Here is a 14,483-nt window from a genome sequence, read left to right as displayed (position 1 = left end):
ATTCTAGACTTAATCGATTGAAATTCGCCGTGTCACGGGCAGGAACTAATAATGTCAGTTGATTATTTTGATATTTTGACTTTCAGGACCCTCAAGGGGTAAAAATGTCATCTATCTAGTTTTGCATTTACTCAATAGATTCAAAGACAAACATAGAACTTGTCATTCATACAAAATCTTAATCAGCATTTTTCAGGACCTTTTTTACGTCACATCCAAAATGTCCATCAATATAAATTTCCCTCAATCGTGCTTAAGAATTTATAGTTCAAAATGATTTGAAAGAAAAAAAAAATAAAGGATGTTATTTTAAGTAAGATTTATCCTCTTTCGCTACTTCCCAGACGTTTCTATGCCAAAATTTCTCTAGCCTTACATATGACTTCCATTCATAAAACATAATTCTCATAAACAGTTATATGATTATTAATTTCATATCCTCTATGAAACTCCCAGGATTAACATTCCCCAAACTCGTGATATACCTACCTTAAAATTCATCAAAATCCCAGAATTGTACCTTCTAATCCATGACGACATTATTCTTGACTTTACACGAAAATTGCACCCGATTAAGGACCTTAATCCATTAAGTACGCACCTTAAAAGCTTCGTCAGAAATTTCACCCTCAGCCAACACACACAATGTTAATAAACTCTTTCTGTGCAAAAATCCTTCTATTAATAAAATTGTGAGAGAGACATTTCTGTGTTGTCAGAAATTATGGCAATTTTTCAATCGTGTAAATCTGGATTTTACCCCCTTAAGGTGAATGTACCTTAGGGTGGGTCAAAAAAATCGAAATTCGTTTTTTTCGATTTTGTACTCCTAAAAATCGATTGTTAGACACCTCTAGAATACACACACTAAATATCAGCCCTTTATATTAATAAGAAGGTCTTCCGCTTCGCAATTTTCCATTTTTGCACCAAGCTTCTACTAAAAAAAAAAATCAGTTTTTTATTAATTGACTTTTTTGCAAATTTCTTTACATATTCTTGTAGGAAATTGAACGCTCTACAAAAAAGGTCTCAAACACTTTTTTCGTTTATCTAACCGTTTAATAGATATTTGAGGTCCAAAAATCAAGAAAATCTTTAAAAATTCGTTTTTTGTTCTTAATTTTGTAACAAATTGAAAAATTATAATAATCAAACGCGTAATACATATTCTTGTAGGAAATAGATTGTTCCACAAAAAAGGTCTTATTAACATTTTTCATTAATCTAACCATTCTAAAGATATTCGAGGTCAAAGTTAAAAAAAAAAATTATAAAAACATTTTTTACTTTTCAAAATTTTCTAATTCACTGAAAATTCATTATTTTCAATAAAGCAAGATATATTCTTGTAGGGGCTTAAACGATCTACAAAGAAGTCATTGGCATCAAATTAACTGCTTTAACCGTTTAGAAGATATTCGCGTTCAATTTCCTACAAGAATATGTAAAGAAATTTGCAAAAAAGTCGATTCATAAAAAAATGACTTTTTTAGTAGAAGCTTGATGTAAATAGAAAATTGCGAAGCGGAGGATCTTCCCATTAATATAAAGAGCTCATATTTGGTGTGTGTATTCTAGAGGTGTCTAACAATCTACAAACTCAAAAAAAATAATTTCGATTTTTTTCTTGACCCACCCTAATGTACCTACTACCTTATTCAACTCTTAACTCTATATCCAATGAAGCGAATAGAAATAACGATATTCCTCTATATTTTTCTGTGTTCAGTTGAAGAAAGTAACCTGAATAAAAAAAAATAAAACTTCACAGAAATTTGATAGTCTGTGTTGGCACATCCATCACACAAACTGTGTAGGTCCTTATATCCTATTACACTCATCCTCCTTGCCGCCGTGTGTGTTATTCATTAAAGAAAAAATTCTCAAGAACACATTTTACAAATCCGATTTCATCGTTAACGTATAGGTGTTGATTTGGTGCTCGAATCTTATGTGTACCTCGCTTTAATAACTGGAATCGTCAGGAAGTGAATTGCTTATTCTTGTATATCCTTTTTACCCATCCTTCTTTATATCGAGGGTGAATGTACAGACACTTTGGAGTTTGAAAATAGAAATTCTCTACCGGATTTGCCGGTCGTGTGCTTACTGTGAAAGACCGCACACCACTTACAAAGTTATATTCGCTTCTATTTGCTCGCACAAATAAGTGGAAATATCTTGCTTCTCTAAAAACCCTACAATTTTCACCTAGATACGATGTTGTTGCTCTATGTAAGAAGGTTTTTCTTGTGCGGAGACTTATTGAATTCGTCAAGTGCTTGCACACATGTGACGTTGTACTTTCTATATAAAAGCACCGAGAATCCTTTTGAACAAGACTCTATACTCTTCTGTTGTACCTCTAAAGAAGGTGTTTAGGGCATCATCTCTCATAAACCTATTCTGTATGTGTACCAGCAGCTAGCATCTGCACACAAATAGTGTTCTGTTCACATAGAAGGAACCGTATACATATCTCTAGCAAATGAGGTTACTGTCTGTTGCAGTTGCAGTAGCAATTGCAGTAGGATAACTTGACAACACACTCTTCTTCGAGAGGAGAGAATAGATGCGGAGTCAGAGTGTAGGATTTCTTCTTTAGTTGCATTTCCTGGAAAATGAAAATACAAAAACTGAGAGAAAGAGAGAAATATATGGGTTTTAGATGGCGGTTATAGTTTTGTAATCCCTTAGAAACCACCATTTACACTATTATCATCCCACACAGAGTATCCACTTAAACACCTAAACAATCTAAGCTATCATTCATTTCTATTAAATATTTTTTTGAATTTTCAAGGAAAATGTAATTTAAAACCTTTTCTTTCAGTAAAAATTCTAAAAAAAAATCCTGCCTTCTGTATGGGTTAAAAACTGAGATGAAAAGTTAAAGATCTGACTTGTACCTTATGTTTCTTGTTCTATGCGATTTTATTTAAACACAAAAGCTATACGATGACATGTTGTACACATGTGCATCTCACAAGTCCTTAATATGAATGTTTTGAAGACTTTGAATTATAGGTAACTTTCTAAGAATTGTGTGTCCTGCAGTGAAAAATCTTCTTAATTGTATTATACAATAGGAAATATTAGTTTCTAAAAGGCCACGTGTAAAATAATAACAAAAGAATACAAACTTGCATTCTATACAACGTGGACAGTAACTACAAAACTAATTTTGATGCAAATTTGCATTTTTGTTTGGAGAATACAAAAAGATAGGAAGTGACTAAACTAAAAGCTTTGGTATTAGTACAGTGCATTTATGATGTTCATATATGGGTGATCCAGTAGTTTGTACCAACTCCAAATTGTTTTTGCTTATTCGATAGAGAACTGGTTTTTTGCACTAGTGAAATTCACCTTTTGGCCGCCATCTTGGATTTTAGTTTTTATTAAATATCTCGACTTCTGTTCATCCTAGGTAAAAGTTGGTATGACAAAAAACGTAGACAATAAAATTTCGCGTCTTTTGTGTTAAAAACATTTTTTCGATATTCTGAATATTAAAAAAGTTACAAGCCAAAAAAGTAAAAAAAAAACGAACAAAATTTTTTTTTTTGAGTTTTGAGGACTTTTTATAAAAGTTATGAAAAAGAGGTTGTCTCTAAAACCGGTTTACGGACTATGATTTTACGTGATAACGTCGTCAGAAAACAGGTTGTGTGCTTTTGTTTAAAATTAGTCAATTGAAGCGTTTACTTATTTCAAACAATCATAATTTACAAGCAAAAGCTAAAAAAAATACCTTTTTTATTTTCTCATTATATTAATTTTTTTATTTTAAAAGCTTACAAAAGAAATTTATGCAATTTAAAAGCCAAGTATTTCTTCTTAAGAATAAAACCATTTTTAAATTTTTACAATGCGCAAAAAGTATAAAAATAATTTATTGAAAACAATCATTTTCATCAAAAAAAAAGCACAAAAAAAACATGAATTTTTATCTTCTCACGTCATTAATTCCATATTTTTCCCCAACAACCTATACAAAATTTTATACCATCTGAAAGGTTATTGTCTTAGCTCAAAATATGTATATCGATCATGTCTATGAGACATCTACAAGAAGACCAAGAATTTTTTTAACTCGATCAAATTTCTTTAAAAACAATTTTATACCATGTGAAAGCTTATTATTTCACCTTTCATATGACGTATCAATCTCATTTCAAAGTTGCCTACAAGAGAAGTTAGAATTTTTTTAAAGTCAACAATGCCGAATTTCCAGACTGAGATTACGATACTTCCCACATTGATGGCTGTTCGGGGGGCAACAGATCTCCACTGGTGTTTTGAGGTTTTTCGCAAGTTTCTTGATTTAACATTGTGTAGCTTGTAGTGAGTCTACTGTTATGTGTGATATACCAAATGAAATTTAATTGTATCAGGATGCTCATAAAAGTTTAATAAAATTTCTATCTGCTCTGGGTCAAAAGTTATAACCTGTTGAATTCTAAAATTTTATTTTACCGTTATCTCAAACTTGTGTTTACGAAAATGATTGAAACTCCGCACACATATAGTCGCAGTCAAGGTCTATCATTAATCAATATACTTTATTCCTGTATCTATTAAAGAAAAAAAGATAATAATAAAAAACGATGAAAATCGGTTAAAAACGGTCAAAAAACGTGTGTTTTAACAACTTGTTTCTTCCGTTATTCAGTCAAAACTCACTAAACGATGCCAAAACCTACATGTCCTATAAGTTTGAACGCTCCAAAAAAAAACTAAAAATCAAAAACCAGCCAAAAATACCCCTAAAAAACAAGGTGTTTTTCAAAAATTCATATTTCGAAACGCAGAGTGTTGGAAAAAAATTCGTATTAGACGCCTAATTTTTTTTCCCTCATCTTTCACCTGGTACCTTTAGAATTGTCAAAAAAAAAATTTCCTACCAAAAATCATCATTTTGTCATAGCCCCAACACGTGTTTAACGTTCAAACAAAACGTTATAGCTTAGTTTCAATTTTTTTTATAATTTTTTCTTAAATGCAGTTATTCTTAAATTAGTCTCATCTATCTATATCAAAAAAATCAATTCTCTACAATTTCGCGTTTAGATTTTAGCCCAAATTTCATCTTTACGTTTTACCCCTGTTTACCCTATTAAATGACGGAATTTTTAAAAATCCTTTATTTATATCAAGCTTTAGGTTATTATCTTTCAAATAAGCTATATAGAAGATTTTTGTATCTCTAATAGTTTATTTTTAATTTTTAATTGAAATTTTTGCGCGCACTGCGAAAGTGCGAGAGTGGAACGGGAGAAAATAGCGTCACTTTTTTGTGGTGACTGCCGTTATCACATCAAAAACCTTCCAAAAAAGGATTGTTCACCTTTAAATTCTCAGCTATATAACTTTTTTTTGTATCGCTATAAATACAAAAGTTATTAATACTTTTTTTTTTAAATACGGCTCCTTAATTTCGCAAAAAGTTTTCGACAGCGTTTTAATTGAAGCCTAATTTGAGCCCACAAGCACTTGTTAAGCTGTGGAGCCAACGACGCATGGCCTTTATAATAACGACCCATCTACCCGAATTGCCATACCGTATTTAAGTGCCATCGGGGACAGGGATAGTTATTTATCCATTTTTACTAAAAAAAAAAAGACGAGGTTTTAAGCTAGTCGGATTTCCAGGGTTCTTTTGAAGTAAATATCAAAACCTTGGGAACAAAACAACAATTTCCCAGACAAATTTGCTAACAACAATTTCAATGGGCAGCTGTCAAAAACTTAAGAAGCCATTCTTAAGTTTTGACAGTTCTCGATACAGATTTTTTTCTAATGATGATATCTTCTCTTTTTATACCATGGCCCCTAGCGGTTTCGTCTGGCTGTCTTATGATACTTTCTGTTATGACTGACTGTGAATCATAAAGACAGAAAAAATAAATGTATGTACATATGTACCTAATAGTTTTGTGTCTATTTGGTAAAAGGGAAAATATATAGTGCTGCTAAAAACATTCCGGATTTTTTTGTGATTTTCATCAATTGAAATGTTATAACACAAAACTGGTACAAATTTTTTTTGCTAGGTCGTTAATATATCAATTAAGCAATTTCAACAGAAAAAAATGATCTTTAATACATACAAAAAATTTAAAAATTGAAAAATGAAGTAGTGTCCGAATTTCAGCTGTGAAAAACTAACCGGATTTTTCAAGGATTTCGATTCCCGTTGTTGAGGTAACGGTTTTAAGCGTCACTTCAATACAATTTTTGTTTGCAGTGACAAACAAAGTTGTTAGCTTTGTGAATTGTATAAATTATTTAATGGAATAACGGAAAAAAACGCATTATAGTCATCAAATTCGTTATTGAGTTGTAGAACATTTTCAAGCCGAAATAAAACAAAATATTATCCCTTTGGGATGTTAAAAATTGCAACGTCAAGTGAGTTTGATATCGTCAAAAAGTAAAAAAGCGAAAAATTAGTTGAAGTAGATCAATTGGGTGGATGCCATCACAAAATATCCCTAAAAACTGATTGGCGAATAAAGAGTTTTTTGATAAAAAATCCTTTTGCGGCTTCAAAAACGATTTGTGAGGAGCTTAATCTGCTTTCAACATCAAGTACATAGTGGAGTAACTAAAGCTCAAAAATTGGCAATATTAGGGAACCCGGCCGAACAGCTTAGATTTTGATGATCTTTTTTTTCAAACGTCGGTAATTAAAAATACTTTAAAGTCTATAGATTAAAAATTGCCGGTGTTGCCGTTTTGATTTTTTAAATTTAATTGAAGATTTTTGTGAACAAAAACAAATTTTTTTCAAAAATTTTTCCTAAATTTCATAAATTAATTGATGCCAAAAGATTGTCTAGGAAATTCAAGGAAAAAAAATATATGGAAGTGAGGGACAATTTTCCATAGTTCAAGCGATAGATGCAATTTTCTTATTAATTGACCTCAAACACAAAAAAAAATATTTGAACACAATGGCAACACCTACAATATTCAAATAAACATTTTTTAAAAGCTAGAAGCTTAGTCATATATGTAAAATTAAAATTAAGTTAATTGAATGAACGGCTTTTGAAAGAATGGTAATTGAACTCAGATTTTTGAAAAAAAAATTATTGAAAAAATTTTAACATGTCGTTTTTTAAACTTGGTCGTAATATAAAATGCATTTATTTTCAATTTTTTTTGGCCGCATTTATTATGATTTCAAATTATAAAAGGAAAATGTCAATATGTATTACGGTTTATGAAAAAAATTAAAAAGTATTTCATTTTCGAAGAATTTTTTTTAATAAAAGTTTTGAAAAAAAATGTAACTTATTTTTTTTTTAAAGTTCAACATCTAAACATAAAATTATTTTTTATTCATTTAATAACCCTTACTGTTGAAAGTTAAATAGCAAAATTTTAAAGTTCCTATTTACCACAGTCTTTGAGAAAATTAATTATTTCAATGCAAACATTCAGTTTTAATAAAAAAAAACCATTGAAATTGAAGTAATTTTTCATTTTTTTTTTTTTTCAAAAGTCTGATATATTTTACCTTTTTTGCTTCGAAATTCAACTGATAATATTTATATGGCCAAAAATTTTTTTTTAAATAAATTCATATTTTATTAGAAAAAGTTTGGAAAAAAGTCATTTTAAATTTTTCTAATAACATTTTTTTTTTTAATTCTGAGTTTGAGGTCCATTTTTTCAAAAAGTCTTGATTAAATTTAGTGAATTTAAATTTAAGAGATATGAATGAGCTTCTGGCTTTTTAAAAATGTATTTTAAAATATTGTAGGTGTTGCCGTTGTTTTCAAAATATTTTTTTTGTGTTTGAGGTCAGAATGTTAGAAAATTGCATTTATCGCTTAAACGATGGAAGATTGTCCCTTACTGCCTTTTATATATTTTCCTTAAATTACCTAGAGAATCTTTTGCTATCATTTGTTTTATGAAATTTAAGCAAAAAAAAATGGTTTAGTTAAAAAAAAATTAATTTTAATTTTAAAAAAACAATACGGCAACACCGGCAATTTTTAATCTATAGACTTTAAAGTATTTTTAATTACCTACGTTTGAAAAAAAAAATCGTCAAAATCAGAGCTGTTCGGCCGGGTTCCCTAATAATTTGCTTTAGTTACTCTACTAACAGTTAGAAAGGATTTGAGAGATTTGGTCTTTATCAGCCCTATTCTGCTGTTCCCGTGAATCTCAGATCCGATTCACACATTCGGTTCACTTTAACTCTACCTTGCCATCCTGCTATCCATCGGTTAAACTGCATTATCATCCCTCAATTTGACGTCCAGGTGAACGTCAAATTAAAAAAAAAATGGCGACGAAGTAAATTGAAAGGAAAAAAAAATTTTTTTGTTTGTGTTTATTTGCATAGAAAAAATAAAAGCAGCCGATTAAATGTTAAGAAATAATTAAAAATTTATGAAAAGTGGCATTTTGCTTAATTTCAACGATGGTGAATTTATTTTTACAAACAAAAGTGACAGATCCGCAACATTTTTTATGCGGATTGCAAATGTATGGAGCAAGTTCATTCACGTGATTAGTGGAATACTGAACAACATTACCGATATTACCGACGTGAGTTTGGATTCCCCCCGATGAATAGCAGAATGGTAATTGGTGAATATTTAGCGATTTTTCCCCCCGATGGATAGCAGAATAGGGCTGTATGTCTTTCGGCTCGGAAAAGACCATTTCTTTATACTAAGCATTGTCTAAAAAGGTAGGCAATGAAAGGATCTTAAGGAACACTTTAAATTTGAAAATAAAAATACTTCATCATGGTTGTATTTCCAAAAAAACATCTGAGTTGCTCGATAACAAAACGCAAAATATGCTTTTCAGTGATAAAAGCAATTTTAGCTTGTTTTATTCCGATTGTGAAATGGTTCAAACATGGACATGTCTGAAACCAAAAAAATATGCTCCCTATCGTGAAGCACAGCAGAGGATCAGTGATGGTTTGGGTTTTTTCAGCTGCAGGCTCTAGCCCGTTTCACAAAATCATCGGAATTATGGATCATTTCCAAAATAGAGAGATGTTGGAGTCGATAATGGCTCCATTAAAGGAGAAATAAATGCCTTTACGTCGCCTCTTTCTGCAAGTTATGATGCCAAAAATTCTTAAAAGCCCATTAAACAGAAGTTTGGGGCAGACAATACTCCTTGCTTAGAATAGCCGTAAAAATTAGCCGACTTGAACCCGATTAAAAATTTGTGGGCCATCTTTAAGTGACGGGTAGAAAAGAAGAAGCCCATTTCAGCAACTAACGTACTTGTAGCTTTGAAAAGTGACTGGGAGCATATTCCTAGTTCTATTTTATTTTATTTGGCCTAGTCCAAGTCTCGTTGCACATAGGAGTATTCTGGTCGAAAAGCTGGACAAAAGTCGATTTTCTAAAAATCAAAATTTTGAATTAAAGTTTTTACAAAGCGGATGCTAAATATACATGGGATCATATGATGCACTTCTTTTTTTTGTGGTAAAGTGTTTGGTGTGTCAAAACAAGTTCAAAGTCAGCTGTTTATTTTCTGGAATTTTTTTCTAATTTTTGCTAATTTGGAAGTTATAGTTAGAGATTGATTGTGAGCAAGCGTGCTTTTAAACATTAAATTTTCATATGAAAAATACAATTGCAAGTATTGAATAACAATTAAAGAGTAGTTATGGAAATATTAAATTTTTTTTTGTTTGAGTAAATGACAGTGGGAAAAGAGTCTGTCACATATAGATATTTTTATTGCTTTTTTTTTTAAGTCTAAGTGTTTTGTTATAGTATTCCCTCCTATTCTGCTTCGATACATAGATTTATGATAACTTTGACTATTCTTTAAATTTAATATCAAAAAATTGGGTGCGATTTTTTGCGATTAACAAAATAATTTGCGAGTGAAATTTTTACTTTTATTAAAATCACTCATACGCCCTCCGTTTAATTTTAACTGGTTGTTAACATTTTCCAGAAATTTTTTTACTGATATTAATGCATTTGGATTCACTAAGCCTAAAAATCACAATGGTTCCATTCTAGAAGGTCTAATATTTTAGATATTTAATTTTTTCACATTTTGGGTGTATTAAAATTCATACTATTTTCTTTAGTTTTTCTTATCACAAGCGTTTTTAAAGTTTATATTTTGGTATCTGGGTCCTATGACGAAAGTTTTGCTGAAAAAAAATTATTTCCTTGCATAAATAATAATTTTTAGCAAAAATAATTATTTTTACTTCAAAAAATAATTTTGTCCAGATTTTTGATCGAAATACTCCTATGTGCGTTGGTGCCAAGCAGTCTTAAAAAAAAAAGGTTACTGAGCAAAATATTAACTTTGAAAATTAACTTTAAAAAATCCGGTTAGTTTTTCACAGCTGAAATTCTGACTTTACTTCATTTTAAAATTTTGAAATTTTTTGTATGTATTAAAGATCATTTTTTTTCTGTTGAAATTGCTTAACTAATATATTAACGACCTAGAAAAAATATTAAAACAATATTTTGTATCAGTTTTGTATTATAAAATTTCAATTGATAAAAAACACAAAAAAATCCAGAATGTTTTTAGCAGCACTGTATATAGAAAAGCATATAACTCTTCGTTACACATACTCAACAATGCAAATGCAATCCAGTGGTGCCTAGTTTCATCCAATAATACTCATATAAGCTTTGTTTAGTGTTTCAAAAAATAATTAAAAAAAATTTTTTTTTCTCAAAACTTATTTTTTTTTTTTGTCATATTGTGACCATTCTCCGGTCATATTAGACCTTGAATAGAGTATAAATAACTAAAGAAAATTGATCTCATCATACCTATAACACTGATCTAATAAAGAACTTTAAGAACCAATACCAGCCGTTGCTCGTGTAAGCGCTTTGACCTCCCACAAAAAGAGTTTTAGAAGCGTTACATGTAGGTACAAAAAGTCTCTTTTACACAAAGTTTCATAAATCCTTATTTATAAATCCTTTTTTCAATCTTAACCAGATACATGGGCTTTGTACTTAAAAAAAAATCTGATAAAACGATTTCTCCTGGCCAAAGTGGGTTTAACTACTTCTGAGTAGAAAATCTGAAGAGGAAGTGTTTTATTATCCTGAAAGGAATCTAGAGGTTTATAATATCCAAAGGCGAGAATTTTTTTTTTTAATATTTTTTGTTTACCGAATAAACTTTCTTCATCAAAATGAGCTTATGAGGTGAAATGCGTGGGTTTTAAGCGTTGAAAGTTAGTTAAAAAAAAAAAAAGAAGATACCCAAAAAGATTTATGAATTCTTTCTCTCTTATTTTATTTTTTTTGTTTTTGTTTTTCTTGTGCTACAATAAAAATTATATCGCCCACACTTAAAATTCACACCTAATGTAGAAAAGGCAAAAATGTTGGTATATGTGGGAAGATTGTGTTAGAAGGTGTGTTGGATATCATTCAGTTGTGAGAAACGCTGATTTCACACTACAAATCACGCATTCCTTGTTTTTATATAATTCAACTAATTTTCATTTGAAAATACCACGAAGACACGAATTCTTCTTACAGTCACGAACATTAAACAATGTATACAACTTAGAAATGTTGTATACATTTTGTGTTTGAGAAGCGTGGAGGGATAGGTGTGTTTTTTTTGTATGTAGGTTTGGTATACCCTTTTAAATGCGGTATACACACATATCAAGTCAAGCATTTTAACTCACAATGTGTATTATGTTCGTTTTATACACCCTATGGAATGGTAAAGAAAAGAAAACACAAATTTTTTCACTATTTAAACCCGCAAAGGAATCCATTTCTTTAAACAAGAAGAACACAAGAAATTTTATTGTTTCTAAGAAAAAAAAAACAGACATTTTTGTTTGAGGCTCATGAATGGAACCAGTTTTATTTTTAGTCTCACAGGAATATTGTTAAGAATGTGCAGCGTTTTTGAAATATTTCAGACACAAGAGAGATTTATTCAAAGCGGGGATTTTACTTAGGTATAAAAAGCATTCTCCAAAAATAGAATTAAAATTGCTTTAAAATGATTAGACTGTTTCTATATATTTTTTTCTGAAAAAATGTGTAAAAAATGTGCTGCACTCGTCAAATATTTCAGTATCAAGGTTATTTTCTAATAACAACACAAATATACTAAATTTCAAGAATTTTTAAAAAGTTAAGTAAAATTTTGCTATAAAAATAAGAATTTTCGTGTTTTTTGTATGAAAAAAAAAGTGCTGCATAGAAAATGTACTAGTTTTAGAGCCCAAGGGCAAAACTTTATAATCATTTATCAAGGTTATTTTCTAATAACAACACAAATATACTAAATTTCAAGAATTTTTAAAAAATTAAAATAAATTTTTGCGATAAAAAATAAGAACTTTCATGTTTTTTGTATGAAAAAAAAATGTGCTGCATAGAAAATGTACTAGTTTTAGAGCCCAAAGGCAAAACTTTATAATCATTTATTAAAAGGATTTTCCAAAGATAAAAAAAAAATCATTATACTTGCTAGTGAATACATAAATTGTCTTCTGAAATGTGCATAAAATGTGCTTTGTTCTAGTAAAAAAAAATCATATTTAATTGAGTTCTTGAATCATCCAAATTACAAAAATAAATGCAATTGGTCACTCTTTACAGAATGTGCTGTAAATGTGCTTCATACATTGTAAATATTTTTTTGTTTTTACTGAAGGGACAATATTTTTAAAAGAAGCAAATACAAATACTAAAGTAAAAAACATTATTTTTTCTCTTAAAAGTTTTTAAAAAAATGTGCTGCATACAAAATATTTTTTTCATATACGATTTTTGTAATGAAAAAGGATTTTACCATAAAAGGATTATGTACCTATACCGAAGTTAACTTTCACTTATGTATATATTTGTTTGTAAATAGGATCAATTTTTGTTCAGAAATGTGCAAAAAGTGTGCTGCATTTGAAATATTTCTATATCAAAGATTTTCACAATACTTTTAAAAATCTTCACAAAGATGATATTTTCTTTTAAGAAAAAAGTATTATATTTTAAATTAATATCGTGTAATGACAAAATATTTTCATATTTTCTACTATGATTTTTTTTAAACGCTTTTTCAGATGAGCAGAATATTGAGAAACTTCAATATTACAAGAATCACCGACTTGGAATTAATAAGCAATACGTAAGTTAAAATTTAAAATCTTGACGAAGACTTAAATATTTTTAATACAACTTGTTTTGTGTTTTTGTATAAATTTCAGTTCAGATCGATTGGATATCACATTTCATTTTTTTGGTGTTAAAACTGATTCAACAAGAATTCGTGAGGCCATCACACGAATGGTTGAACGTGGAAGAATTGGAAACATCACACTTGTTTCGAATTTTCATCTTTTTGATGAAAATCCTCCACTTAAGCTGTTGGTATGTTTCAAAATCTGATTTTAAAAATCCACCTTTCAATTTTTTTCAATGTTTTTTTTTTGTTTAACTAAATCGTTATTTCCGATTTACTAACCAGTTTGATTTTTTTTTTTTTCAGGACGTGACCATGAACAAAAAATCACCAATAAGAGAAAATAGTGAATTTGTACTATCATGTGCTGCCCAAGGATCATCACGAATTAATTTTCAGTGGTATAAGGATGGAGCGATTGTTAATACATCAAAAGCAACTAGGTAAGTTATTAAGATGTAAAATGTTCATGACCCCTTCGCAGGGGCGTACACTCTCTTCTGGCAAGCGGGGCGACGCCCCGGGGCCCCCACTAGATACAATACAGAGTTGGAAACTGTTAGCATAAATTGAGTTACGAGTTTGAATTAAAATGTATTTAAATCACTTCGGATAAAAGGGAGACAAATTATGTCATTCAGTGTAATGTATAATGCATTGGTAGCCACACAATATAGATTGATTTAAAAAAAAGGTTACCCCAAGGGCCCCAAAAAAATAAACTGCTTTTTTAAAAGAAAAATTGTAATTTTATCTTAGGGCCCCAAAAAATATTACTTGCAAAATCTTTGCAACCAGAAACTAATACATTAGGGTCCCAAAATAAGCAAAAACTGTTTTGTTAGTGGCATACTAAATATTACTTCAAGTCATTAGGGGCCCCAAAAAAGCAAACAACTTCAGGCCAGGGGCCCCAAATTCCTTAACTTCAGGGCGTAAAAAAAATTAAATTAAAAAAAAATTGTTTTTTGAATTAAATTACATTTGTTGATGGATTACTAAATATTACTTTAGGAGCCCCAAAAAAATATGACTTCTGGGCTCCAAAAAATATTATATGAAGGGTCCCAAAAAATAATTTTTCATTCACCCCGTTAGTTGAGAGGCAATCAAATATTAATTTGGGGCCCCAAAATCTATTACTAAGGAGCCCAAAAATATTCATCAAAGTTTCTGATGGCATGACAAATATAATTTGAGGATCCTCAAAAGTGGTTCAAAACAATCAAATGGAAAATTTAATATCAATTCCGGGGCCCCAACATAAATAAATCAGGGAT

At 29.8% G+C, this 14,483-nt stretch overlaps 1 protein-coding gene across 2 annotated transcripts in view; it reads left to right on the top strand.

Annotated features, from left to right (window-relative positions):
- The window catches only part of LOC129920238 (uncharacterized), a 222,849-nt gene that overhangs the window by 133,926 nt on the left and 74,440 nt on the right, over positions 1-14,483 (top strand). For both annotated transcript variants that reach the window (XM_056001497.1, XM_056001496.1), the window contains 3 exons: positions 13,085-13,149; positions 13,229-13,391; positions 13,510-13,646. In XM_056001497.1, coding sequence (XP_055857472.1) covers positions 13,085-13,149; positions 13,229-13,391; positions 13,510-13,646 — 365 coding nt within the window. The remainder of the gene's footprint in view (positions 1-13,084; positions 13,150-13,228; positions 13,392-13,509; positions 13,647-14,483) is intronic.

This window comes from Episyrphus balteatus, chromosome 4, assembly GCF_945859705.1.
Source record: "Episyrphus balteatus chromosome 4, idEpiBalt1.1, whole genome shotgun sequence".
NCBI classification, from domain to species: domain Eukaryota; kingdom Metazoa; phylum Arthropoda; class Insecta; order Diptera; family Syrphidae; genus Episyrphus; species Episyrphus balteatus.
The sequence above is the reverse complement of the archived record's forward strand: the minus strand, read 5'-3'. Positions and strand labels throughout refer to the sequence as shown.